Source organism: Barbus barbus (genome assembly GCF_936440315.1).
Source record: "Barbus barbus genome assembly, chromosome: 4".
NCBI classification, from domain to species: domain Eukaryota; kingdom Metazoa; phylum Chordata; class Actinopteri; order Cypriniformes; family Cyprinidae; genus Barbus; species Barbus barbus.
The window spans coordinates 32,904,310-32,931,698 of record NC_136732.1 but is presented as its reverse complement, the minus strand read 5'-3'; the positions used below and the strand labels follow the sequence as shown (position 1 = coordinate 32,931,698).

At 36.6% G+C, this 27,389-nt stretch overlaps 2 protein-coding genes across 2 annotated transcripts; both read left to right on the top strand.

The window, feature by feature from the left end:
* The first annotated feature begins 152 nt into the window (after positions 1–152).
* LOC306869134 (vesicular glutamate transporter 1-like) lies at positions 153–19,253 on the top strand. Its single transcript, XM_079415756.1, has 13 exons — positions 153–280; positions 12,016–12,268; positions 13,104–13,222; positions 13,648–13,762; positions 13,920–14,007; positions 14,209–14,295; positions 14,512–14,654; positions 14,819–14,968; positions 15,325–15,457; positions 16,243–16,353; positions 17,127–17,254; positions 17,349–17,418; positions 17,552–19,253. Exons 1-13 carry the CDS (start codon positions 219–221, stop codon positions 17,899–17,901), a joined length of 1,809 nt encoding a protein of 602 aa, XP_079271882.1. The 5' UTR covers positions 153–218; the 3' UTR covers positions 17,902–19,253.
* Positions 19,254–21,571: 2,318 nt separating this feature from the next.
* On the top strand, positions 21,572–27,045 carry LOC306868820 (GTPase KRas). Its single transcript, XM_079415201.1, has 5 exons — positions 21,572–21,891; positions 22,511–22,622; positions 23,051–23,229; positions 23,825–23,984; positions 25,189–27,045. Exons 2-5 carry the CDS (start codon positions 22,512–22,514, stop codon positions 25,300–25,302), a joined length of 564 nt encoding a protein of 187 aa, XP_079271327.1. The 5' UTR covers positions 21,572–21,891; position 22,511; the 3' UTR covers positions 25,303–27,045.
* The last annotated feature ends 344 nt before the right edge of the window (positions 27,046–27,389 follow it).

Genomic DNA, 27,389 nt, shown 5'->3' with positions numbered 1-27,389 from the left:
AAAGAAAGAAAGAGCGGGGGATGTTCGAGGGATAACTGAGCTACAGATAGTAAGGGAAAACTGTGTGTGTGTGTCTGAGAGAGAGAGAGAGAGAGAGAGAGAGAGAGAGGGAGAGACAGAGAGAGAGAGAGAGAGAGAGAGAGAGAGAGAGAGAGAGAGAGAGAGAGAGAGAGGCGCACGGGACAGGAGCATACCGGTTGGACTCGGAAGTCGCGAGGATGGAGATCCGTCCAGACCGCTTTAAGGCTCAGGCAGGAAAAACTTTGGGGAAAATACACAGGTGAGGAAGTATCTTACTATCCTCAAAGCATTCTGGTACTTAAAGAAGTTTTCCTTTAATTGTTTTATACTTCTCTCTTGGTTTCTGCGTATTCTTGTTTAAAGACGAAACATGGTGTTCAAAAGTGATTTACATCGAAATTGATGTGTTGAGAAGATATCTGGAATTCAAAGGCGTTGAGTTTATGACAGTGACCGGATCTGACAGCATTTAGCTACTGAGGGAAAATGCTGGTGGAACCGTATTATAAGGTCACTGTACCCAAAAAGTGTTTGTGTTCCCTTCTCTGTGTATGTGTATCCTGCCTCAAGATGTCAGGTGTAAACCCTTGTCGTGACTGACTCTCAGTCAAAGGTGTTCTTATGTAATCAGTTTGCACGTAATGCGTCCACTCAGTCCGATTGAGGAGATTGTCCAGATGGATCAGATTAGTTCGCGGCTAACCCTGTGCCACAGACATCCGACGCATGGCGTTGGTGGCTTGCTCTCTCTAGTATCTGTGCGCGTGAACGAGTTCATATTTCAAATGAACCTTTTTATTCCACCTGAGCGTCAGGTAGCGTTGCGCATCACCGCACAGCTCGCGCGTCCCGGGACATCTGCAAGTTCTGATTCCACGCACTAGATAACAGTGGCCAAATTTGGTCTCAAAACACCATGAGTAGCCTACTTAGTACTAAACTAAGTTCCATACAAAAAAAAAAAAAAAACAAGTAGGCTATTTTATATTAGTAATAAGAATGAATGATAAATAAAGACATTTATTTAAACTAAACTAAATAGTTTTTATGTTTGTTTTTTTACAACTAGTTAGGAAGGAAGGGACGAAGTATTTTGTCATGGGAGATTTGGTGTTGAGCACATTTGGCTGGCGGGGGAGCGTTTTAAATACCTTGTTAAATCTTGTTAACTCGATATTTTAGGCGCATATTCTGACAGGATGGACTGCTCAAAGGTCAAAGTACATCCCTTTTGAGACAAAGTTCATCTAATGCCAGGAAAAATGTTTTATTACCACTAAAATCGATGTCTTGTTTTATTAAAGTAGGCTGTATAAAATAAATTCAACTTTTTGTAGGCCTAGATCATCACACAGTCAAGTCAATATCCAATGGTGAAATAGTTTGGCATAACCGTGCGCTTTTTCGCATAGGCTACTCAATAGATTTTAGGTAGCAACGAAACGTTTAAGTCCAGCTCGAAAATAGCCCATGAGAAACACATTGACACCCACACACAGCTGTCGGCCCGACAAATCCCTGCACGCCCCCTCCCCATCACTTCCTCGTCTCTGCGATCTCGCTGGATTAAGTGAAGGGCGGCACGCGACTCGTGGTTTTTAGCAGCGCTGCACGTGCGCAGTAGTTTCCCCCAGAGAGTGAATTTAATATAACTTTTCGAATAAATCGTGCTTTTGTCTGCATAATATATGTCTTATATCTAATAATCTGTGCATTTTAAGTGCAGTTTGAAACTAAAGTTTGTGTTAAAAGTAAACAGCTGATCTGGATTTCTGCCTCTCATCTTTAGCTGTGACTCTGTCCCTGAAAATATTTTAGAGAAAGCATCAGCAGCTGATTAATCATTTAAAGCTCAGCAATGCCTCTCCTTCTCCTACTGTTTCAGCCTCACACAGGCCAGCAAGCACACACCTCACACCTGCAGTTTTCCCTCTGTCATCCCTACTCCATCTCTCCACCTCACTCTGCTCATTCAGTCATTCCTCATTGAGGAATAGATGCTTTATCGGACATGTGGGTTTTTTAATATAGTAAATTCTCTTAAAACACACATTTCACTGTATATTGACAATGGCCAACATACTGCTCACAGGTAAATTCTAATGTTTCTTCTTATCTTATCCACCAACATTGTGTTTATAACGGTCTGTATACATTGTAAACATTTTTATTTTGATCATTTCATAGCTTTATGATCCTAAATAGACAACTCAAATGCTATTTTTACACACAGTATATAATTGGACAAAATTACAGTTTGATAAATTACAGCAATTCTGTTTATTGGGAGCTTGTGGGGATGGTTCCTGACATAGGAGTAGATGCTGAGAATTCAAATGAAACAGCCACACATATTTTTCTATGTAAAAATAAGAAAATAGCACGATGGTCGCCGGAGCTCGGCAAAAATGTGCCACTTAGGTCGAGAGCATCATGTGACTCCAGCTATTCAGTTTATAAAATTATTATTATTTTTTAGTTTAAACGTGATCTTTACTTCAGTGATTTTTACACATCACATCTTATACTTCAAAGCATGCGCTTAATATCTCTTTCATAAGCAAATACACTAACTTTAAAAAAAAAGGTAGTTTGTGATGGCACAAGTTTAGATTCTCATAATTTAAAAAATTAAATCATTAACATTTTATTATTAATTTTCATAGTTTAAAATTTAATTGTTATGAAAAAATTATTAGTTTTAATAACAAGTAAGCAAATGTGTTAGTGCCAACACTCAAACATCTTGTACTCATTAATATCTTTGTTCCATAATGAATTCGATTTTTGATCAGATTAGACAAACATTTAGGTCTTAACTAAAAAATAAATTAAAACTTGCATTTACAATTATAATGTGTGGTAAGATAATGTTTCCTAACTGTACTATCTTGTTGTTCTTGACTAGACTGCTTATCTGAAAGCATGTGAAGGTCAGGCTGCTGGGATGTGCATACGTTTGCATGTGTGTGTGTCAGGAGGGGGGAAGTATCTCCCCAGGTGACACGGTCCCACTGAGACCCAATCTGTTCAATAGACGCAGGGGAGGGTCAGAGGAGTTTGGCATAAAAATCATAGAACAACACTGATGGTAGAACAGAAATAAATATGTAGGGGAGGGGCAAAAGAGATTTGTGGATAAATTTTAATCTGTTAACTTTATACAATATCATCAGAATTTTTCATGAAATTAACCAAACAAGGTCAGAATGGCGAGTAGATTCAGAACACCTCTCTGTACATGAAACAATAGGAGAGTAGTGAGACAAGATGATAAAAGGATGAACAGAACATAGGAGAGAGGGGGCTGGGAGAGAGAACTGTAGGATTTTGTCATTTTTTTTTACTGTTGTGCCTTCATCCTCTTACAGCAAGATTAAATGGGAAAGAGTGCATGTGTGTCAATGTATGTTTGATGTGTCTGTGTGCATAAACGACCTTTGGTGTCAGCAGAAATCTACATGTCTTACCTCTTAAATACAATTTTCAACAGTAATGAACCATGTAACTTGATCTTGCACCACAATATGAGATGCAGTAGAGCATGATTTGTAATACTGCATTGTTTTTTGTTTTAATCTGTGATGGTCATACGGTGTAATACGTATAAATAATCATAACGCTGTCCTGCAACATGTAAATATTGTAAAACTGTCACTGTTCATTGTTGAATATTATGTAAGCTAAAATGTCTGAAATCACATACTCTCTTTTGAATAAATACTTTAGTTAGTAAGCACTTATGTTAGTACTATAGTATGAATGTGTGTAGTGTGAATGCAATCTGGATGTACTACATTAATTATATTGTAATTTTCATGTATCAGCATCAGTTGTTTCTCCGCATGGTCATTCACAACTCTACTGAATGCACACATAATCTTGCTGGAAGTATAGCTCATCCGGACACTATTCATCTACTGTTTTATCAATACTCTTAATTTGGACATACAACTCTTTTCATGCATTATTTTGTCTAGTATGGAAGTATGCATAGTACGCATGAGCCAATATCCATAAATCATTAGGCGAAAAATACACGGATAATATACTACTTTTGCAGAGATGATGAAAGTCACTTAAGTACTGCACAAGGCCATTGGAGAGTAGTCTTAAGTTTTGAAAATATTTAGAATTTAATATAATTTTGATATTTTATGTTTTCACATTAATTTACTGTCATTTTTATTATATATATATATATATATATATATATATATATATATATATATATATATATATATATGTATGTGTGTGTGTGTGTGTGTGTGTGTGTGTCATATATATATATATATATATATATATATAATAAAAATGTCTTCAATAAAATGTATTTATTAGTTTTAGTTTATTTATTTTTAATTGTTTTAGTACTGTAATTTTTACTCAATAAAAATGATAAATGTTCCTTTGGCAAATAGCTGAAATAAATATTTTAGTATTTTATTTTATTTTATTTTATTTTTTTATTAGCAGTTAACGTTTATTTATTTCAAGTAATAAAAATGGTTCTTAATGGTTTTAATTTTATTTTTGCTACTAATAACCTTTGAACATTCAAAGCAAAATCAAAGCAGTCAATGCTGATGAGAAAGTGAAAGAGAATTGTACACCTGAGCAAGCTTGAAACAGTCATTTGATCAATCTATAATATGCAAATGAGATCAATAAAAACTATTATACATTTGCTGATATAGTGCTGTTATAATGAGTATGCATGTGTTTGTATCTGATCCAACTTTGGTAACTGTGTGAGATATTTATAATGTGCTGACATAGAAATACGTAGATGCTATTGGACAGGATCCTGTTAGCGTGTCTTTTATCCATATAAAGTGTTTGTCCTAGCAAGGTCCTCATACCACCCCCTTCTGCTGTACACCTGTCTCTTATTAGTCTCTAACCACACACACATATACACATACAGGTCAGCGGGTGCGTCATGAACCATGGAACAAGATGCAAAAGTGCATGATCTGTAATCCCGGATTTTTTTTTTTTTTTTTTTGATCACATGGTTTAAAGAGGTAAAAATGTACTGTAATATAAATATTAATTACAGCCAACAGTCATTCTCATTAGTAGGTAGCATATGTGCTGCTGTTGGCAGCAATCTGTTTTTAACTAGCTTTAACCTTAATTACACATCTTCCTGAGTGAATGTGTCTGCATTATATTGGAGACAAACACTCACTTCTCTCATCTCTTTTTCTCTCTCTCTCTCTCTCTCTCTCTCTCTCTCTCGTTCCAGAGAGTCACTCTTTTTTTTGCTCATATTTATCTCCGGAAGTCTATAATTTTTGTAATCCTAATCTGAGAGTGGGGCCGCAGATTATCAGTGGATAAGAGATGGAAGAGGGAATGTGAAGGCGAGGGACATGCATGATTCATGAGAGTTATAATTGAAACACATTGCTATTTTATAATGTCCATGAGACACCTTTTAAGTCTGTGTACAGCACATCATGGCTGCAGAATTAATCTGCTCCTCAACATACAAGCACACATGTGCAATCATCTCACCTTCTCTTCTCTTGTCTCTGATTGTGTGTTGTGTGAGGCTGAGGGGATTATAAGGGATCTGCTTTTGTAGGAACAGTGATAGAATGAGAGAAATATAGAGAACGAAGTATAGAGGGAGAAAGCGATTAAGACAGATATTGTGATATGTGTATGAGATTTAAGAGTTCAGAAGAGTTCTCTGTATTTGATACAACTATATATTACATTTTAAGGCTGCATTTATTTGATAATTAATACAGTAAAATTTGTATTATTGCAAAATATTATTATAATTTAAAATAACTGTTTTCTATTTTAATATGTTTTAAATTGTAGTTTATTCCTGTGATGAATTTTCTGCATCATTACTCCAGTCTTCAGTGTCACATGATCCTTCAGAAATCAGTCTAATATGCTGATTTGCCGCTCAAGAAACATTTACTATTATTGCTGTCTTATTGTTACTTTATGTAAAAACCATGTAACATTTAGAAATCGTTGATTTTTTTCTTACATTCTTGGTGTGATTTGTGAGAATTACACATTTTGACATTATATAGTTACACTGAGGGTGTCTGTGTGTAAAGGACAGATTTAATAGTGAGCATTAATTTGGCAAGCAGATTTAATGGTGAGCATTTTCTCTGCACATTAAAATCATATACTTATTGTAAGCTTCAGAGCATATGTCTGTGAAAGTGTTTGCGTGTGTGCTTCTATGTAAGCGTGTTTTATTGGCTGTAATCGTTGCAGACAGGTTTCATACCCAGATGGTCTCTCTTTAGGTCTCTGCTGGACTCCCATGTACTGCTATCCAGTGAGACGCCTCATTCTTGTTCCATGTCCTCTCTCCCTCTGTGTCTTCCCTCTGCATCCCACCTGCTTTTAGGTGTGATGTAGTTTCATGATTTATGAGGGTTCCCTAGTGGATGTGACTTCACAGCCTAGCTCCATACCTGTTAAGTGTAATAAAACATAGTTGATCTGTCTGGTTCATAAAATATTTTAATAAACAAAAGCTAAGCACGTGGCGCATTAACACTTAACATGGCTGCAACATTTTTCATTAGTGGGTGAACAGTAACCAAAATTAACTTTGTTTGACCCCACAAGGAGCAAGACGTAAAGATACACCATTGTGTTCTTGAGTAAGACACTTAACCTCAGATTAATCCAGGACTATCCTCATAGTATGTGGCCTAAAAATGGCTTTGGATTAAAGTATTTTTGACCTTTGACCCTCTAAAGGGCTTTTCACACCTGAAATAGTTAACAATGTGCCAGTCTAAACCCTGGCTAAGGGGTATTCAAATTCATAATCTGACATTTCACACAGCAGATTTATAAACCCTGGGTTAACATTCTAATTTGCATTTTTGTGGTGTCCTACAATACAACATTTTGGGGCATGTGCAGTGTCGTCTTCACTCCAATTTACGCTTTTTCCTACACGATTTGATAATTAACCCTTCATACACTGAAATTACTGTTTATACAATACGCTGTGTTTCCATGAATGTCCAAACTTATATCAATATATTGAGCTGAGCATCTAGCCAGGGGCACCATTATGGGGGTGCAGAGTATGCTAGGCATATGGGCCCAGGATGCTAGGGGGCCCCAAATTATGACTTCAGATCTTCTTTTTTAATTGTTGTAAAATATAATTCAAATATGTGAATTATAGAAAGTGAGGAGCAGGGGCGTCATGCACTTATTATTTTTGAGGGGGCCTCTTCATGCTTGTCATGTGACACACAGCAGGAATGACAGCACTGCATAACTGGCTTATTGGTTTTATTTAATTTTTCCTTTTTATTCAAAATATTGAAATATAGAGATTCTCCAATATGTATAAGTAAATAATGCATTTTGCAACTTTATTGATTATTTTAGCTGATCTATAAGGGGCGATGGGCAAAGTATGTGAACTTAATAAAAACATTGTAAGTTACTAATTATAAAACTTTCATTGTACAGAAAGAGAGCAAAGAACATTTATAATGTCAAAGAACATTATAAAAGACTGAAGTCTAGCCAGAGTTCAAGTGCTCTCAAAAACTCCCATTATAATCACTGAAGCTGTTTACACTGTAAAATGAATCTCTGACTTACATCGTTCGCACATCTGCACTCTGTTGTTTCTGATGAGAGAATTTGCCAGAGAGCAGAATTCAGACAGTGCCCACACTCACTGCTGACTCATCTGAACCTCTCTGATTGGCCACTGAATTCATAAACTCAACAGAATCGTGTGTAATTGGCTATAATGCGCAGCGCTGTAAAAATGCATCTGTCTCTGGCTCAGTGCAGCCAAAGCGTGGATGCAGATTTGAATTTAGTAGCTGGTGATGTGCCGACTGTTCTACCTCTGTGAACGTATTGCATATAAAAATATATTAATGAGTTATTTTTTGTCTTTTGGAAGCTGTGTTCAAAATCCACTTGCCTCAAAAATCTGAGGGGGCATGTGGTTTGAATGGACATGATGCCTCTTGTGAGGAGTCAATGTGAGCACGCTCTGGTCACTTCAAAATACGGTGCATGACGTTAACTACACACATACACAAAAAACACTATTTAAAAAAACCTCACCATAGATGGAAAGTAGCACCTGTCAGGAGTACAAAAGCAAAAACATAAAAAAGGACAAAACTTTAAAAGTATTAAAGTATATTAAAATTTCCCCTACGACTTGGGCCCTTACAAATAAGAATAAACAAAATATTGGAAATGGTTGTGGAAAGATTTGACATGCTAATTGATACAATATGGCCGCTATCAGAGAAACAGGACAGCAGCAATATCTGCAGAGACAAAACAGTACGAAAAGTCAGTAGCCTATTCATGTCAGCGGCAACACCAGCAATGACGACCTCAGAGAGACAGGACAGGTTAGCGAACTTGCACAGACTTTGAAATGTTGAAAAATGGGCAAGCATGAAAACAACACGTTTTCAGATTTAATTACCCTTATGTCTGAAAAGTTTAGGACAAGAAGCTCTTAAATTTGCTGGCTACCAGTTCTTTTTTTTAATGATGCGATTTCATGTTTTCCTTAGTCTTTGGAGTGTTACAAGCTGTTTGTGCATATAAGATCTGTAAAGTTGCAAAGATTAAAGTCTCAAACCCAAAGAGATATTCTTTATAAAAGTTAAGACTCTGCCACGCCTTCCTAAAACGGCTCATTCAAACACTCCCCCACGTCTACATCACGGTATGGGAAAATTTGCATAACACCGCCCCAAACTTATACGCAATGAAAGAAGGCGTAACTTTTATTTGCGCTGTAGCTGCTGCTGCCACCATGTCGTGGAGACGCTGTGTGTTTCATTGCGAAACCGAAACTACTTTGTTTGGCCTTCCAAATGAGTACACAACTAGAAATCAGTGGTTAAGTTCTATTCACGACACTGTTCCAGAACAGTACAACGCAAATAGTCGAGTGTGTGTAGCGCAGTTTACAGAGAATTATTTCCTGAACCTGGGAGAGAGTAGCCTACAATGTGAACACTATGAATGGCTGTGAACACTATAAAGTGGGGCAATTCCAACGTTGCAAGGACAGTCTGGTGCTTCTGACTCATCAAGTATAAAAAGGGTAAAGATAATGATATTGCTGATTCTCTGTCAAGAACTTGTTCATAAACATGAAACTTTAATCTTGTGTATGGGGGTGTTACCTCCCTTCTGTTCTTTTTCTCTGTTTTCTTTTGTTTGGGAAGTGTTTGTGTGTCTTCTGTCCAAGAAGAAGCCCGATTGGTTCCTGCAGACTAAATTGGCCACACCCTGCCTGGTCAGCTAACTCCTTGCTGCCTATAAAGACTCCGTCATCACTTCCTGCTTCAGCCTTGTGCTCACTCGCTGTGGTTGCTCTGTTTTGACTTTGTAGTTAGTTAAAAAAAACCATGTTAGTTAGATTGAGAATATCTGTGTGTGCTTAGTTGAGTGTTCTGAGAGAGAGAGAGAGAGAGAGAGAGAGAGAGAGAGAGAGAGATTGATTGATTGATTGATTGATTGATTGATTGATTGATTGGTTGATTGATTGATTGTTGTCTGTTAGTTTGCTTTGCCATTTGTTCGTATTACTGACTACCGCCTGTTCTTTGACCTTGTTTCTGGATTGCCCCTGCTTGGACTCGTTTGCTATCCACTGTCAATAATTGTATAAAGTAACTTTGGGGAGGTAGGGAGACCAATGCCATTTTTGTTGGAACCTTTTTCATTGATTGCTTTTGGACAAGGAGTTAGGGAAGTAATTGTATTTTATTTCATTTTCTTTTGTGAACTAGGGAATTTAGAGGGATATATTAGTTGGTATTTGTTTATTGTTTTGGCGTTGTCGGCTCCTGAAGCTAAAATACCCCTATTTTATTGTTTAAATCATTGTTCTCATTAAACTACTGTTCATTTGTTTTCCAAAACTCCTCCGTGTCCTTATACTCTTTCGTGTTGCGCCTTTACCCTTAGATGGGGCGTAACAGCCTGTAAGTACGTTTCGATATTTAAAGAATTTGCTACTGACTATTCAAACACGAGTTTTGAGCAGTGTAGAGTAATGCTTGTTTGGTGTTTCTACGATCACAAATACAGACATGGTAATGTTTGCGCAGCGCGGCACAATACGTAACAAGACCGTATGAGTTTGTTGGGAAACCCCATGACATAGTGACTGTAGCTCCACCCACTGTTGACAGCTGCAGCCTATTCTGACTCCAATTAGGGGCCTTTAAGAAGGGTTACTTCAGAGCAGCAGTCAGTTCACTCCTTGTTTGCTGCTCTGGATTTCTTTCATATGGTGTTGTGGCTGTGTACCAATGTAAGTGCATTGTTTGTTTGGATTTTATGCAATTCATTGATTGTTTAATTTATTTATTCATAGTTTTTTTTTTATTTAAGTTCAGAAACCAGTCTGATACACCTATGGAGAGAATGATGTACTGACATTGGTGAAATAAAACTTGCAAATGGATGTTGCCTCAAGGTGTTTTTACTGTCATCCCATTGTTATGCTCCCCCCTACAAATAAGCTGCCACCTAAGAGTCTTTTACTGAGTCATTATAATCAGTAATTATGTCCTCAGCAAATGCAATAGATGCCTTGTTTATAATGGGTTTTATTGTGTTAGTCTCGTTGCGCTGGCCCGGGACACAGCATCACAAAATGGTAAGGGGGCGTAACAACATTTCCGTCACATACTTCAGGTATTCGGGCAATCACAATGCATCGGATAGCTGGCCAATCAGAGCACACCTCGCTTCTCAGAACGATGAGCTTTGTAAAAATTTGTACTCCCAAAGTGAGTCCCGAACTGAGTTTCTCTTTCGCATCTTGCGCTTTAACAGACAAATACACCTTGCCAATTTGAACATCCAAGCAACGTTAACCTATTCAAGTGCAAGAAGATGTGAATAACTCCATTCAGTAGGTGCGTTTCCATTACTTATATGCGCAAAACTCTGGCGATTTATTTTATAAGTGTTGATAAAGTATTGCAAAATGACGGTGTTTCCATTACCCAATGTTATGCGACTAAAACATAAAATCTTGCCTCTCGCGATAAGTAATGGTAACGGATTTTGGTGGGAATTTGGCTATGTTTATTCAAAGGAGGCGTATGCGTGTATCTTTAGAAAAGCAGCGAGGAGAGCCGTTTCAGTAACGTGTGGCACGGCTGTTTTAAACAAGAATCGATAACCACCATGTCAGCGTAAACGTTTTTGCAATATATGGGAGTTTTTGCGAAATTGACTCGTTTCCATATTCGCAATTTTAATTTGCGCAATTTAATTTAAACAACACGCAAACCCTAAATGGAGTTTTAATCTGTACTTTAAGTTTCTTTCTGTACTTGAAAAAAACCTAAAGCATCTTTAATTTGTATCTTTTGTTCTACTTATTTGTGCTGTTGCTTGTAATTTGTTGTTTTTGTTTTTTTTTGTTTTTTTACTGACTGTTCACTTGTCTTTAATAATGTTTGAACTTTGTTAGGCTAATAGTTTTTTTTTTATTTTTAAGCTAAAATTAAAACTTAAAAAAAAAATTCACTACTTGAAATAAAATATTTCTATGTTGCCTGAAAAAATATAAATGATAACTAATAAATTATTTCAATTTCTTATTCTAATTTAGTTTCTTTTAATTTCTTAAGCATCCAAAAAACAACAAAAAATAAACATTCATCTGGAAGAAGGGGGCCCAAATTTCTGTCTTGCATACCCCCCTTAAAACTCTTCTTGGCGCCCCTGCATCTAGCTGTAACACTGTGTACTTGTTTGTCTACACTGCAAAAGCGGCTCTAAGCCTCCTCTGGAACAGATCTAAAAAGTGATGCTAGCCCTGCTTATAAGTTACAATGTGAAGCATTCCGTTAGGGGTTAAGTGCAGCATTTAATGTTTTTGTATGAATTGAGAAAATCTTTAAACACTGTTATGATGTATTTATTTGAATGTAACTTATGTTGGCCTTTAATTACTGTGTCCACATCCAGACTCCTGGAGAAACGGCAGCAGAATGGCGAGACTATTGAGCTGTCAGCGGAGGGCCGCCCGGAGCTGGTGGAGGAGAAGGAGCTTCCCGTCGTGGACTGCACGTGCTTTGGGTTGCCACGTCGTTACATCATCGCCATCCTGTCAGGCCTGGGCTTCTGCATCTCGTTCGGCATCCGCTGTAACCTGGGTGTGGCCATCGTCAGCATGGTCAACGACCACACCATTTACTACGGAAAGAAACCTGTCATAGTGGTCAGTGTCACTGCTGGAATTCAACTTAATAAAGAGCATCCATTCGAGTTTAAGAAAATAAATAGAAACAGAATGAAGAAATTGTTGTATTGGGCATTTTTGGGTTTATTAAGGGACAATTTGTATTTTTTTTAAATTTAAGATACAAATGAGATTCATTAAGCATGGATAGATACAACACAGGTTTATAAGAAATAAACGTACAACAACATAGAGCCTACTGTCAGTTTGATATGCTATGTCATTGTCAATAATGCCAATAACATCAATGTCTAAATACAAGCATACATAAATATATGCAAATTGACTCGGTCACTTCAAATCCCAGTTTACTTTAGATTTTTGTCTCCGCACACTGTGAGGTTTCCCTGTAGAATTTCACACAGCAATGCAATTGGCCCACAAATAGATTGAGAAAATAAAACTGACAGAGAAAATAAGAATTTTTATAATTATATTATTTAAATATGTATTAGTATTATTATTAAACTAATTTTGATCAATTTATTTTATGATCTGTTTATTATTATTATTAGGCTATTTTATTATTACTTGTATATTTAGTTTTATATTTTTTTATTTTACTACTATGATTATTTTACTTCTTTCTCACCCCCCCCCCCCTTTTTTTTTTTTTTTTTGGTAAATGTAACATGACACAGAAAAAGTGACTGAGGTTAATTCAGGTTATTTGATGCTTTGAAGAATAATGCATAATATTTTTTTTTTATTGATTAAAACCTGAACTGACTAAAGTATTCTCAGATTTTGCCCAGAAAGCTTTTGAATACAAGTTAGATGCGAGGAGTTTGATTCTCTCTCGCTTCCCATCCAGGCTGCTCAATTCACATGGGACCCCGAGACGGTAGGGATGATACACGGCTCATTCTTCTGGGGTTACATCGTCACACAAATACCTGGGGGATTCATCTGTCAAAAGTTTGCCGCTAACAGGTAATGTGATGAACGAACTGATGTTTTGAAGTGTTCTTTTTCTGAAGAGTTTTATTAATAAAAGTTTGGTATTTAAGTGGAAGGAGTCCAATTGAGTCAAATGTCCAGTTATGGAAACGTGTGTTGACTTTTGATCTGGCTGTTGTTGCATTGTGGCAACCTACCCCATATATAATGAGAAAAATTAATTATAATAAAATTATAAAATGACACTGTGTTCAGCAAATGTTAAAAATTAAACCTTTTTTGACCCTGGTGGACTTTAAGGTTTGCTTATATACAGAGATTGACTTTCAAAAATAATAACCAACCCTGATAAATTTTCAGTGAAAAATGACAGCCAGCCCCATGTGGTGTGATATTAGCATGGTATTTAATTGGGATTAGGTCTCAGTTGACTTTACTGCATGTGTGTTTGGTCTCAGGGTGTTTGGCTTTGCCATCGTGGCCACGTCGACGCTGAATATGCTGATCCCAGCAGCAGCAAGAGTTCACTATGGGTGTGTTATCATGGTCAGGATTTGCCAGGGGCTTGTGGAGGTATGCCATCTGTGTGCATGCGTGGATTTGTGTGGATCTGAAGTAGTCTGAAATATTAATGTTTTATTAGTCCAAATGCATGGCATCACACTAAAGATTTTTTTTGTTACCATCATAGTTACATATATATTAAATCAGTTTATTACTCTACTGGAAGGGTGTGTCATATCCTGCATGTCACGGCATCTGGGCCAAATGGGCTCCGCCGCTTGAAAGAAGTCGATTGGCAACAACAGCATTCTGTGGTAAGATGTCTATCGATCATTTGAATCCATAAATTATATAAACCTTCTGATATAATCAATAGAATTGATATAAATATAATTTTTTTTTGTAATTATTTGAACCCTGAATCAAGTTCTGATTTTGTACAAAGCTGACACTGATGATAATTTAAGTGAATAGCACTAATAAGAGGAAGCATACTAAGAAACTGTATGGTATAGGTTCATATGCCGGTGCTGTTGTTGCAATGCCTTTGGCTGGAGTCTTGGTCCAGTACACCGGATGGTCCTCAGTGTTTTATGTGTATGGTAAGTAGCATATACATGTCATTTTAATTATATACAATAATATTTCATATCAAACATTTGTTTATTTAATAAACCAAGTAATGCTAAACAATTTAATATATATAATATACACTCTATCACTCAAACGTAACAATTTAGGGTCTTTAGTGTATATATAATATATAATTTTCATTATATATATATAATAATTCTTATCATCCTTTTCTCTCCTCACAGGGAGTGTTGGGATATTTTGGTATCTCTTCTGGATTTTAGTTTCCTATGAGAGTCCAGCTGCTCACCCAACCATCACACCAGAGGAGAGGAAGTACATTGAGGATTCCATCGGGGAAACCGCCGGCCTGGTCAACCCTCTGCAGGTACAAACACAGGCATTATTTTTCTTTCTTAATCACTCTTTCACACATTCCCCACCCTCTGTCTCACACACACTCTAAATCTTCTCTCATTTCTCATCTCTCTAATTGCTGCTTGCTGCACTGTTCTGGATATGTTCGACCTCTGGTTTTTCGCTACCCTGCAGAAATTTAAAACTCCCTGGCGGCACTTCTTTACCTCCATGCCTGTGTATGCCATCATCGTAGCCAACTTCTGCAGAAGCTGGACCTTCTACCTGCTCCTCATCAGCCAGCCCGCTTACTTCGAGGAGGTGTTTGGCTTTGAAATCAGCAAGGTGAAACACACACACACACACACTTAAATTGGTGAAGCATTCACGACACTCTACAACAGTGCTTCTCAACTGGTGGGTCACAACCCAAAAATAAATCACATTATGAAGGGTTGCAGACTGCAGGAAAAAGCAATGCTAAATATAAACAATAAAATGCAAAAGCATATAGTAATGTGTAAATTTGTAGTTACCTTTAAAGAGTTTATAAGTAAAATGTATGTCCTAAAACAAAACGAGTTGAGAAACGCACATAATATAGGTTTTGTATGCACACATATAATGCTGCACATATATTGTGCAGGTGGATGAAGAAGTTTTGTTCAATAACTAATCTTTTTGTTCCTTCTGTTGCTCAGGTGGGGCTGGTGTCTGCACTTCCTCATTTAGTGATGACCATAATCGTGCCAATTGGAGGACAACTTGCTGACTACCTGAGAACACACAATATAATGACCACAACGAATGTCCGTAAACTCATGAACTGTGGAGGTAAGATGTATGTATATACATATGTATATGTATATATATCACATTATTAATTTTACACCCCCTCCCCCCCAAAAAGTCATTATTTACTCACTCTTGTTTTTTGTTTTGTTTGTTTGTTTACCTTTTAGCACTAGGCCTCACTAAATAATACCCATAATATGAGAGAATTTATTTATTTATTTTTTTTTATTATTTTTTTTTTATTCATTTAGCTGACGCTTTTATCCAAAGCGACTTACAATTGATATATATGTCAGAGGTCGCACGCCTCTGGAGCAACTAGGGGTTAAGTGTCTTGCTCAGGGACACATTGGTGTCTCACAGTGGATTCGAACCCGGGTCTCTCACACCAAAGGCATGTGTCTTATCCACTGCGCCATCACCACCCCACATTTTATTTTATTTATTTTGTTTGTTTGCTAACTTCCCCTATTATACATGTCATAAATGTAGAATCCAGCACACAAAGTGTGTTTTAATTAACAAAGCGTGTGCAGAGTCAGAAATGTTATATGCGTGTGAGACGCAAGCCAGATTATCTGCCTATTTTTGCTTTGTCTGGTCCTGCAATGGCAGCTGGGGCCATAATCACTGACGCATCAATGCATGACACACTCACTCTCTCATAATCATCTGCACACACAACATACAAACATGCATAACACAGAGACGGATGCACCAGAGCATGCAGGAAATGGATGGCACAGGTATACACTGACCCACAGTAAACCTTGTATGTTGTTTCCAAGAGACGTTACTGTTGTGTGTGTCTGTGTGTGTTTTAGGGTTTGGAATGGAAGCCACTCTACTCTTGGTTGTTGGTTTCTCACATACCAAAGTAATAGCTATTTCTTTCCTTGTACTGGCGGTTGGTTTCAGTGGATTTGCAATTTCAGGTTAGTAAAAGAAAAGATTAGCTTTGTGCACACTCCCATTCAAAAGTCTGGGCTCAATCTGATGAAAAATGTTTTTAATTTCTTATGCTCATCAAGGCTGCATTCATGTGATCAAAAATACAGATAAAACAATTTTCAAATTTTAAAACTAGAATAGTTTTCAAATGAGTTTTGAGCATCGTTACTCCAGCCTTCAGTGTCACATGATCTTTCAAAATGCTGATTTGGTGCTCAAGAACCATTATCTTCTTATCAATGTTGAAAACCGTTGTGCTGCTTAATATTTTTGTGTAAACCATGATACTTTTTGTTTCAGGATTCTTGAATAGAGAGTTTGGAAGAAGCATTTTATTTTAAACAGAAATCTTTTGTAATATTATAAATGTCTTTAGTGTCACTCCTGATCAATTTAATGCATCTTTGCAGAAGAAAAATATTAATTTCTTTAAAAACTTACTTCTCAGGTACTATATCTTCAATGGAAGCCTATTTCTGACTTTTTTTTTTTTTTTTTTTTTTACTTTAAATAAAAGTAATTGTTGGATAATGAATAAAATCAAAAATAAGTGACATTGTAACATATGAAGAAATATTCTGAGACATAGTCACAATTACAAAATTTAAAGTCACATTAAAAGAAATAAAGTGTGATTGTGAGATATAGGGTAACAATTATGAGAATTAAAGTTGCAGTTTAGGCAAGATATGAATTTGCAGTTTTAGATACTTGTCAAGATGCATTCATGAAAAATACATTTCTCTTTCTCTTACAGGGTTTAATGTGAATCATCTTGACATTGCTCCACGTTATGCCAGCATCCTGATGGGAATCTCCAATGGAGTGGGAACTTTGTCAGGAATGGTGTGTCCTCTCATAGTTGGAGCCATGACCAAACATAAGGTACACACTAATACCACACAACCTTCACATGTCAAATAACTGATTTCTATAGTCTATACTGTTGTTAATTGGGTTTATGTACTTTTGCCTGTAGACACGTGAAGAGTGGCAGTATGTCTTCCTCATTGCGTCACTGGTGCATTATGGGGGTGTGATCTTCTATGGTATGTTGTGTTCAGCAAATGATAATTTCAACATGCAAACATGTTAAATCTCTTTTTATTTCACATATAATGAATACTCTAAATTATTTTTGTAATTTCTCTCCTGATATGCCGGATTTGACTATGTTCTCAGGGCTCTTTGCATCAGGTGAGAAGCAGCCGTGGGCGGATGCTGAGGATACCAGTGAGGAGAAGTGTGGCATTCTGGGAGAGGACGAACTGGCCAATGAAACGGAAGAGCTGTACAGGACTGGAGGACAGTACGGAGCTATAAACAATCCCCATGCTGGTGGTCCGAATGGAGGAGGTGCTGGAGCAGAATGGGTATCAGATTGGGATAAAACAGAAGAATATGTTCAACCTGTCGGGACAAATAGTTATTTATATGGCGACGAGGGAGAGAGAGAGAGCTCACATAGTGGGAAGAAACCGTCTATATCTAAGAGTTTAAGGAATAAAGATCAATACGGAGTAATAGAGTGAGTGAGTGAGTGTGTGAATAAGCAACAGAGCAAAAGAGTTTCCAAACTGATGATCAGGTTATTTGAGGATTGTTCTATAAACATACACACTGAAGTGAGTGTGTTGATGCGAGTCATTTGTGTTTCAGATTGAGAATACAGTGGTGCTCTGTGAATTATATGTTCAGTATTTTAGGCTTCCTGCCAAAATCACTGTAATGCACTTAATATGACAAAGCGATATTAGACATGTTGATGGTTGTGGTGTACGAGTATAGTATATGAGCTTCTGTGTGTGTGTGCTCATGGTGAGTGTGTATGTGTAAGTTTCTATATTGTGCTCGGCTCCTTTTGTTTTATCCAGTGCTTTAAATGGTAAAAGGGTTCAAGCAAATCTATGGACGTGAAGACATTTATTTGATCATAAGTTTGTGCACTTGTACAAGTTATCCTTAAAGGGACAGTCACCAAAAATATACCTATATTAAATATTTTAAATATATTTTAGAAATATGGTTAATAAATAGTGATTGAATTTCTATTTTGGCCTAAACTATTCCTTTATACATGACTGAAAGTGTGTGCGAGTTTAAATGACCCAGATCCTCATCATTGGGTCAGTGCACAAGCATGTTTTCATCTTTTGATGTACTATAGTATTCACATATGTTTTCACAAGCTTACACACATATTCAATGAATCTGTGGATAAATCTATTTTACGCATGTCGAAGGTTTACTGATATTACTGCCAGGCAAATTTGTTATCATTTACACATTACATTTACATTTATGCATTTGCCGATACTTTTATCTTTTAGGTATACATGGGAAGTGAACCCAGGACTTTGCATGATTATTTACTGATGCCATGAGATCAAATATATATCGACACACACAAACACAGAAAAAGCCATGTGAATTACAAGGTGTAAGTGCCGAAAAGCTGATGAGTAGTATTCTCAGCATATGCAGATTTCATCATGTGCATCCATTTCCGGAGACCATTCAAGTCAGAGTGCAGTATAATCTTAGGGAATCAATCAGAAAACAGCGTTAGGGAATGGAAAGAGGATGATTAATTAGTGACCAATTGATTCTGCCCTTTAATTTGATGTTATTCTGCTTCATGTTTTTGTACATGAAGCAGAATGTACAAAAACATTGAATGTACAATTTTTTTGTGCTTAATTCCTGAACCTTTAATTTGTTTCTTTATTTTGTTTTCCTAAATGCAACTTGACTTGTCAGCACAATATAAACAAAACAAAATCATGTTTTCCCTTTGAAGGAAAAACTGAAATAATAATACTAATATAATTAAAAAATGTGTACAAATTGTATATGTGAACATTCCCTGTGTACAATAAAACTAAATGTATAAACGGTGTATTATTTATTCTTTGCACTAATAACTGATCAAACAGGCACAAGAGACAGCAGACTTGTGGTAGGCGATGTGTTTGTATGAATCTGCATTACAGTACAAGCCAAATTTCCTTTTTTTTTTTTTTTTTTTCCAGCATCACTCTGATTACTTGCCCACGTGCACACCACACTCATCTTTTTTTTCTTTTTTTTTTCAGTTTATACCTTTATTCACTCTCCTCTAATGCTCCTCTCCACCCACAGAGGGCATCTGCTGTCCTCTAATCTTTGCCGAAAATCACCAAAATAATCCCTCTATCCATCTGTCATCCAGAGAGAGAGAGAAAGAAAGCATTTTTGCACCAGAGAGGTTGTTGTGTTGTCAGTGACATCTAGTGGTTAAAATGAGTAAACTAAAATAAGCTAAAAAATTAATAAATAAAAAATAGCGCTTTAAAATTGGTAAAAGGCGTTACACTGCCAAACCATTGGTAGCAATAAATTATAGAAAGACATAATTACACATATTAAAAAATAAATAAGAATAAATAAGGAAAGGCAAAAACATTACACAATTTGCACTTACTCTAAAAAAATTATTGTATAAAAAACGTATAAAAAAATCTCTAAATGTATTTTCTGAGGTATATTTTATGTTCCTTTGAGACCCATTTTGATTTTGCTTGACGTGCATCTCTGGACTTTTAATTAGGGATGGGCGTATCGATCCTAAGATAGTATCGATACCAACGTTGGTATTGGTATCGGATCGATACTAGCCTGATAAGATGGATACTTTAGGTAATTTTTTTCTCCTATACACTTAATAACATTGCTTAATACATACAACACAGTGTAGACATGTCTGGGTGCATATGCCGGTCTTTTCACATCTCTTATGCAAACATTGCTGCTCCTCTCCTGCTACGCTGTGTTTGGTTGTCATGCCATCACGTGACTCAGCGGCTCCGAGCGCGAGCGGATACAGTGAGAGATGGAACGGAACTCCGAGCTACAAACGAAATGAAAAGGGGAGGAAGGAAATCCTTCACATAGTGCATATTATACCTGTATACCGAATTTGTCCTTTTTATACAGTATCACTGTAAGGTGTGGACTGAGTTTAGCTTTTTAAAATTATTTCTTAATGCATTAAGACACTTTACATTTTCATTATAATGGTTTTCTATGGGAGTAAAATGCTTAACATGTTGTTTAGCATGTTTGCATATATATTCTGGTCTCAGCTGCTTGCAACATATTATATTTTATTAAAAAGCTGTATACCGAATTTAGTTTTTATTTATTTATTTGGTCTTTATCACTGTCTTCCTCCATTCATTAATTGCACCATATTAAATGTTTTTATATTGCAATTAGAGAAAATTAAAATCAGCGTGTTGCATTCATGTTCTGGGTTCATCTGCTTACCTGTACATGCATAGGCCTATATATTTTTATAAACTATACCGAATTTGGCCTTTTCATATCACAGTTTTGTTTTATTGCGATAAAAAACAAATATTACAGTATGTATAAAACAAACAGAAAATACAGTACGTACATAACATACTAAAATCCTTTCAATAATAAACGAGTTATAGTTTAATAGTTCTTTTTCATATCAATGTCTTCATTCAATAAGCCACTTACGTTAAACTTTTCTTTATAATGTTTTTTTTTATGGGAGGAAAATACATAATGTGAAAACTTTGAGCGTTGCTTTCATATTCTGGGCACATCTGCTTACTTGTATATCTAGTTTGCAACATTAATAAGGTGTATACTGAGTTTTGTCTTTTAATATTACGTTCTTCATTTATTAAGCCACATTAATTATTTTTATAACTCTTTTCTTTGGGAGGAAAATACTTAACATGAAACTGTTTATTGCTTTCATGTTCTGGGCTCCTCTGCCTGCAAAGTCCTTTTAGAAAGGCAAATAATATCCACGTAGCTTTAAGGTGAATATAATATTAGTCATATCAACATTAGTATTGTTAATTTTTTTTAATTGTTGTTGGTCATTTAAATTTATGTTTTTTTTACATGACAAGTATCGGTATCGGTATCGGCGATACTGGCCCTGTATTTACTTGGTATCGGTTCGATACCAAAATTTGCAGTATCGCACACCCCTACATTTAATATGTAAAACGATTCCAATTGGTCCATATTCAAGGGGCGGGACATGAGAGAGAAATTGGAAAGAGGCATTACACTACCATTGGTCAATTCTAACTTCCGTTTATTCCTCGCCCAATAGAATGTAAAAATCCGACGCGCCGGCTAAATCTCATTGGTCATCTCCTCTGTTGATCCCGCCCCCTCCTCGCCCTCAGTGAATCTGGGAGAGTCTTAGCCGAGAGGAGCTAATGCCTCTACGGGTGGATTTATGTGGGTTATCGTAAAATTTGAACAGACTGGAGAAACATAGTTAAGATAAGAATAATTTTTGATGTTTTTACGGGTGGATTTTCATCAGCCCGAACACTTCCCGCCTGTCTTTGACTCTCGGGAGAGTTAAGTTTGTCTGGTCGATCGTAATGTGGCTCAGGGGCTAATCCTTGGACTTCATTCAATACTAATTCATCTCGAAGCGCTTCGTTTGGGCGAGCCGAACTGATTCAACAACCACTCACGAGGTAAAACACACAAATAAGACGAAAAATAACTTCGTACCTGTTGATAGAAGTTGAGATAAAGCTATAAAGAGCTTGCCGGGTAAATAAATGTGATAGGAACTGATTAAACCTTATCTTAAAGCACAGTCTTAAATGTCTTTAAATATGATTTGTTGACATAACGCAGCAACTTAAAATCTCAGTCGACCATCTTATGTAATATGTATGTTCTTTTCCGGTTATTAAAGGAACAGTTCACCCAAAAAACGAAAATTATGTCATCATTTACCCACCCTCAAGTTGGTTCAAGCCGTGGATCTAAAAAGGAGATGTTACGCAGAATGACAGCCTCAGTCACCTTTCACTTTTACTGAGATTCAAGATTTTTATGTGACAAATAAAAATCTTGAATCTCAGTGAAAGTGAAAGGTGACATATGTTAAAAAAAAACTGAACACAAAAAAAAGATAAGCCACTCTTAATTTTCACTGTATGGAAAACAAACTCCGTGAAAGTGAATGGTGACTGAGGTGACTGTGTATCAGTCAGAGTGGGAAGCTTGTATCTGTAAAGGTTATGTTTTTCCCAAGTTAGAGACTGCTATTTTCTGTTTCTAACCTTCTCTCTCTCTTCCACCCAGAATGACAGAATACAAGCTGGTAGTTGTTGGGGCTGGTGGCGTTGGGAAAAGCGCTCTGACCATCCAGCTTATTCAGAATCACTTTGTAGACGAGTATGACCCCACTATTGAGGTAAGAGTTCACCTTCTTTAAAAAGGTAAAAATGAAATTTGTCATCTTTTACTCCCCCTCAATTCAATCATGTATGAATTTCTCTCTTCTGCAACACAAAACAAGATATTTTGAAAAATGTTGTTCGTCAAACTGTTTTGTTTCCCGTTTACTTCCATAGTATGGACAAAAATATTATGGATGTCAATGGGAGCCAGAACTGTTTGGTTATCCACATTCTCCAAAATACCTTTTAAAGGTTTGAAATGACATGAGGGGGAGTGAATGAGGAAACAAATAAACTTTTGGGGTGGACTGTCCCTTTAAGATAATTTAGGATTTTTGTTTGTTTTTATTAGTTTATTCAGCTAATACTTTGTTGATCATCATAGCATGTGAAAGCTCAGATATGATTGAGCTCAAGTTCTTTTTACGTCTATTTCATGCAGGATTCTTACAGAAAGCAGGTTGTGATTGACGGAGAGACGTGTTTGCTGGACATCCTGGACACCGCAGGTCAGGAGGAGTACAGTGCCATGAGAGATCAGTATATGAGGACAGGAGAGGGCTTTCTGTGTGTGTTTGCCATCAACAACGCCAAGTCCTTTGAGGACGTACATCTATACAGGTACATAGCCAAACACATGTGGACAAACTGATATACGTAAACAATATTCAGCATCGGTTACCATCAAATAGTCTTTCGGACGATAGGATAATCCATCTGAAAATGAATATTGTCATTATTTACTTGACTTATTTTCCTCTGTGTAACATTAAAGATATTTGGAAGAATGCTGGTAACCTGACAGTTTCAGCCTGACAGCTTGTTGTATGGACAAAAAAAAAATGCAATGGAAGTGAAACATTTTTTGGTGGACTGTCCTTTTAATACTCCTATATTATATCTGGGATTTGTGGACCTAGACTGCATCATCAAGATGGATAGGTTGGGTCTGTGTCGAGTAACTGCAAATTTCCTTTTTCCTTTCCTTCCTGAAAACTTAGAATATGATCAAATGTTTTGCTAGACTGATTTTAAGCTTAAAAAAAGAAAAGAAACGTCAATTCAGCAGGATGACGTCACTGAACTGCGTTAATATACCAGCTTCCTTTATGTGATTTAAAGTTGATGAGTAAGGAAACCATTGTTGGACTAGAGAAAGGCCTAATAGAATTTCACAAATCACTCTGTGAAAAAATTGTGCTTTGTTTCTGTGCAGGGAGCAAATAAACCGTGTCAAAGACAGTGACAATGTCCCGATGGTGCTGGTGGGGAACAAAAGTGACCTGGCCTCTCGTACTGTAGAGACGCGTCAAGCCCAAGAGCTCGCCAGAAGTTACGGGGTCCCGTTTGTTGAAACATCTGCCAAGACACGACAGGTTTGTGCCACTGATTTTAAAGTTATACAAAACAGTTTTTTGCATTCCACTGGTCTGCTTTTTTTTTTTTTTTTTTTCTGTGTAAACTTCTTCTAGACAGGAGCATTTGACCATTGAGCTCACGCCTTGCGTCTTTTGCAGTATCTCGCAAATGACGCACAATTCTGAAAACACAGCGCTCAAGATAAAATAAGTTCAAAAACATGTTTGTAGGCATTTTATGTCTATTTAATGCAGGATTCTTACACAAAGAAGGTTGTGAGTAATGTTCATTGAACTACTGTATAAAATAAATATCACACTCACAAATAATGCTGTTGGTCTGAATACCATCATATCATTCAGAACAACAGCAATCTACATAGAGGTGATTTACACAGAACACTCTTTTTTTTTATTCGTATTTTGGGTGTTTTTTTTTTTTTTTACTTGGTATAGGATAGTGTAGAAGTGACAGGACTGAAGTGGGGGACAGAGAAAGGGGGGTGGGATCAGGAAAGGTCCTCGAGCTGGGATTCGAACTCGGGTCGCCGGTAACGCCACAGAACACATTTTTGCATTTTAAAAAACATACGAGGGACAGGACAGTAGAAAGAAAAAAAAATGCAAGGTCTACACCCAAACTGTTTATTACAGTGGGCCAACTAAAATGAAACTAAATATTGCATTATATGAAGTTATATTATATTACGTTTTTCATACATAGTCATATTTTCTACATTTCAATGTAAAAATGAAACCAAGAAAAAGGTTAAAACAAAAAGATAAATTAATAAGGCTGATGTGCTTCTATGAAAGACTTTTCCTTGTTTTTCCCCTTTCTTGTGAAATGGCCTAGTGGGCGAAGTCAAATTCTTTTTCTTTTTTTTGTATGTAAAGTTGTACTACTTGCTCGAGTGCTGTGTTTTTAGAACACGGTGGTGTCATGTGAGAGATTTTACAAAAACAATGGAATAGCAGCGCAGTGGAATGCACAAATGTGTTCTGTGTAACTGTTCCTTAATGTATTAATGTGGCTGCATTAGATGATGAAATATGGTTGAGAAACTGAGCACACTAATCAATTTCACAGCAGTTTGATAAGATTTGAGATTATAAAACAGACTTCAGTCACGTGCCCTCTCCAAAACCCAAAACCAAAACTTTTGTGATTTCTCCATAGCACCATTATTTCTAAATCTGTCTGGTCTTTTTCTGTCTTCAGGGAGTTGAGGAAGCATTTTACTCTCTCGTGCGGGAGATCCGAAGATACAAGGAGACAAACCGTAGCAATAAGAAGAGCAAAAAGCACACACAGAGACGCTGCACTCTTTTATAGCGCTACACATGTACAGCCTCGCACTGCACCCCTGTGATAGCAATGCACTCAAGGTCTCACACACACACACACACACACACACACTACTGTAGCATTACACATACATACACACCCCATTTCCTTTTCTTACCATTATCTCTTACGCCATCAGCCTTTGAGGAATAGGAACCTGACTGGCTGTTGTATGTGTTTGTGTGTATGTGTGCATGAAACCTCAATAGGAATCGAGCAACTGTGGAATTGCTTTGGAAAAGACATATTTTCAAATTCGTCTAGTCTCAAGTGGACTCGTCAAATTTGAGCTGCTGCTTCCCCTTCTGTGCTAAAAGACCTGATGTTACAGTCGTATTTAGAGGCACAGCAGCAAGGAATCCTGTTTATAACAAATTAAAGAAGTGGTGAAGGGAAATACTTTAAGCTGGTAATGGGTAGCTCTTTTTAAGTAAGCCTGATCATGTCTCATCTCTTGTAAACTTTGTGAGCCAGTCAGCACATCCGTGTGGTTCTGTTAACGGTGGTCGGGGAATGAGGAAGCTCAGAAGTCCCCTAAAGTTTTTGTGACCTGTGAGAAAGCACATTAGAGCCACTGATATAATGTTTTGTACACCTTAAGAAGTGTTTCCACCTCATGCATTGTGGGATTTATTCAGAATTTTTTTTAGCACTTGCTAAAAATGTATTTCATCATCAAATGGGGTTTCTGTAGCTGTCACCATGTTTTTCTTTGTATAAAATTTACATTTGATCAATTTCTCCCCAGGTTACTATTGTTGTCATGGCCTGGACTAAAACTTGGCTGTCCTACTCGATGTAGCCATTCTATAATTATGAAATTCAGCAAAAAATCAAGCTTGCTTTTTTTATTTTTCCTAGCAGTATTTTATGGTAAAATCCTGTATGTTTGTAACCGTTAATATTGAACCATTTCAGTACACATACCAGCATTGTATTGGACATTAACATTTCATGCATTATGATGAACTGTGTAATATGCCAGTTGTTCCCACCTGTGATGAGGCTTGGTTGAGAGGACGAGACTTTTTTTTTTTTTTTTTAAGATTGACAGGAGAGACTGTAATAGTTTTGGTTCTGGCTAAACGTGACCAAAACTTGTGATTGATGCATTCCCTTTACCACATTTATAACTAGTTATATGTTTTGTGAATAAAGAGACTTTTGGCTAGATGACTGTGTTATTTCTTCTATATTCAAACCTCCAATTGTTGTTGAAACTTAACTTTTCAGTTATTATATCTGCTTTAAGTGTTACAACAGGTATATAATGTGCCATTATGGTCATACCAGGGCAGTCGCATCAGTTTTTCTTAATATAATCAGAAAGGCCGATCTAGTGAGTTTAAGTTATTTTTTATGTCATTCTCAAAAAATCAGAGGTGTGTTATAAATGGCCACATGTACAGTAGTATGTGCTCTTGAGTAATACACGTTTTTGGCCAAAAGTAGCTTTAAGAGACAAAACCAGTTGCTTAAGTTAAAACAAGGTTGCCTGAGAAAGATTCTTGCTCTGGTTTTATGCATGTGGGATTTCAAATACCTGTATGTAACCCCTAATATAGCTTGGAGTTAGGAATACAATGACAGAAACCAAAACATGCATGAATGCAATGCATGGGAATGGGATATATAAAATATTGCCTGGGGTGATGTTTGATTTTTTTCTTCTCTTTAACCTTATTTTCTGAACCTTGTTGAACTGAAAACAAATAAACAAAAATTAGTTACAAAAGTAGCTTTACGGTAAAGCGTCACTTTTAAGACAAAAGCTATGGGTTGAATCTCACCATTACTGCAATTATTGGACAAGCATTTTTTTTTTCTGATAAAAATCTGAGATTTCACTCATAAAAATCTATTTCTATCTAATGATAGCATTACAAACATTTTATTCTACAGGGCCGTTAAATGCTTGAATCTGATTGGCTGATGAATGTTCTAAGATGTACAATTATTTTCAGGGAAACACACGGCGAACATAGTTCCAGGCAGGTCTTGAACACATTACATGTCCATTTCACTTCGCCAAATGATTTCAGTTATTTCAAAGGTAAACAATTCTATTGTCAATA

Bases quoted from the DNA above. Each gene is read 5' to 3' on its own strand.
- LOC306869134 (XM_079415756.1), top strand. From the start codon at position 219: ATGGAGATCCGTCCAGACCGCTTTAAGGCTCAGGCAGGAAAAACTTTG. The intron at 17,255-17,348 runs GTACACACTAAT...TTTTGCCTGTAG, and splicing joins GAGCCATGACCAAACATAAG to ACACGTGAAGAGTGGCAGTA. The intron at 17,419-17,551 runs GTATGTTGTGTT...CTATGTTCTCAG, and splicing joins TGGGGGTGTGATCTTCTATG to GGCTCTTTGCATCAGGTGAG.
- LOC306868820 (XM_079415201.1), top strand. From the start codon at position 22,512: ATGACAGAATACAAGCTGGTAGTTGTTGGGGCTGGTGGCGTTGGGAAA. The intron at 22,623-23,050 runs GTAAGAGTTCAC...TATTTCATGCAG, and splicing joins AGTATGACCCCACTATTGAG to GATTCTTACAGAAAGCAGGT. The intron at 23,230-23,824 runs GTACATAGCCAA...GTTTCTGTGCAG, and splicing joins GAGGACGTACATCTATACAG to GGAGCAAATAAACCGTGTCA.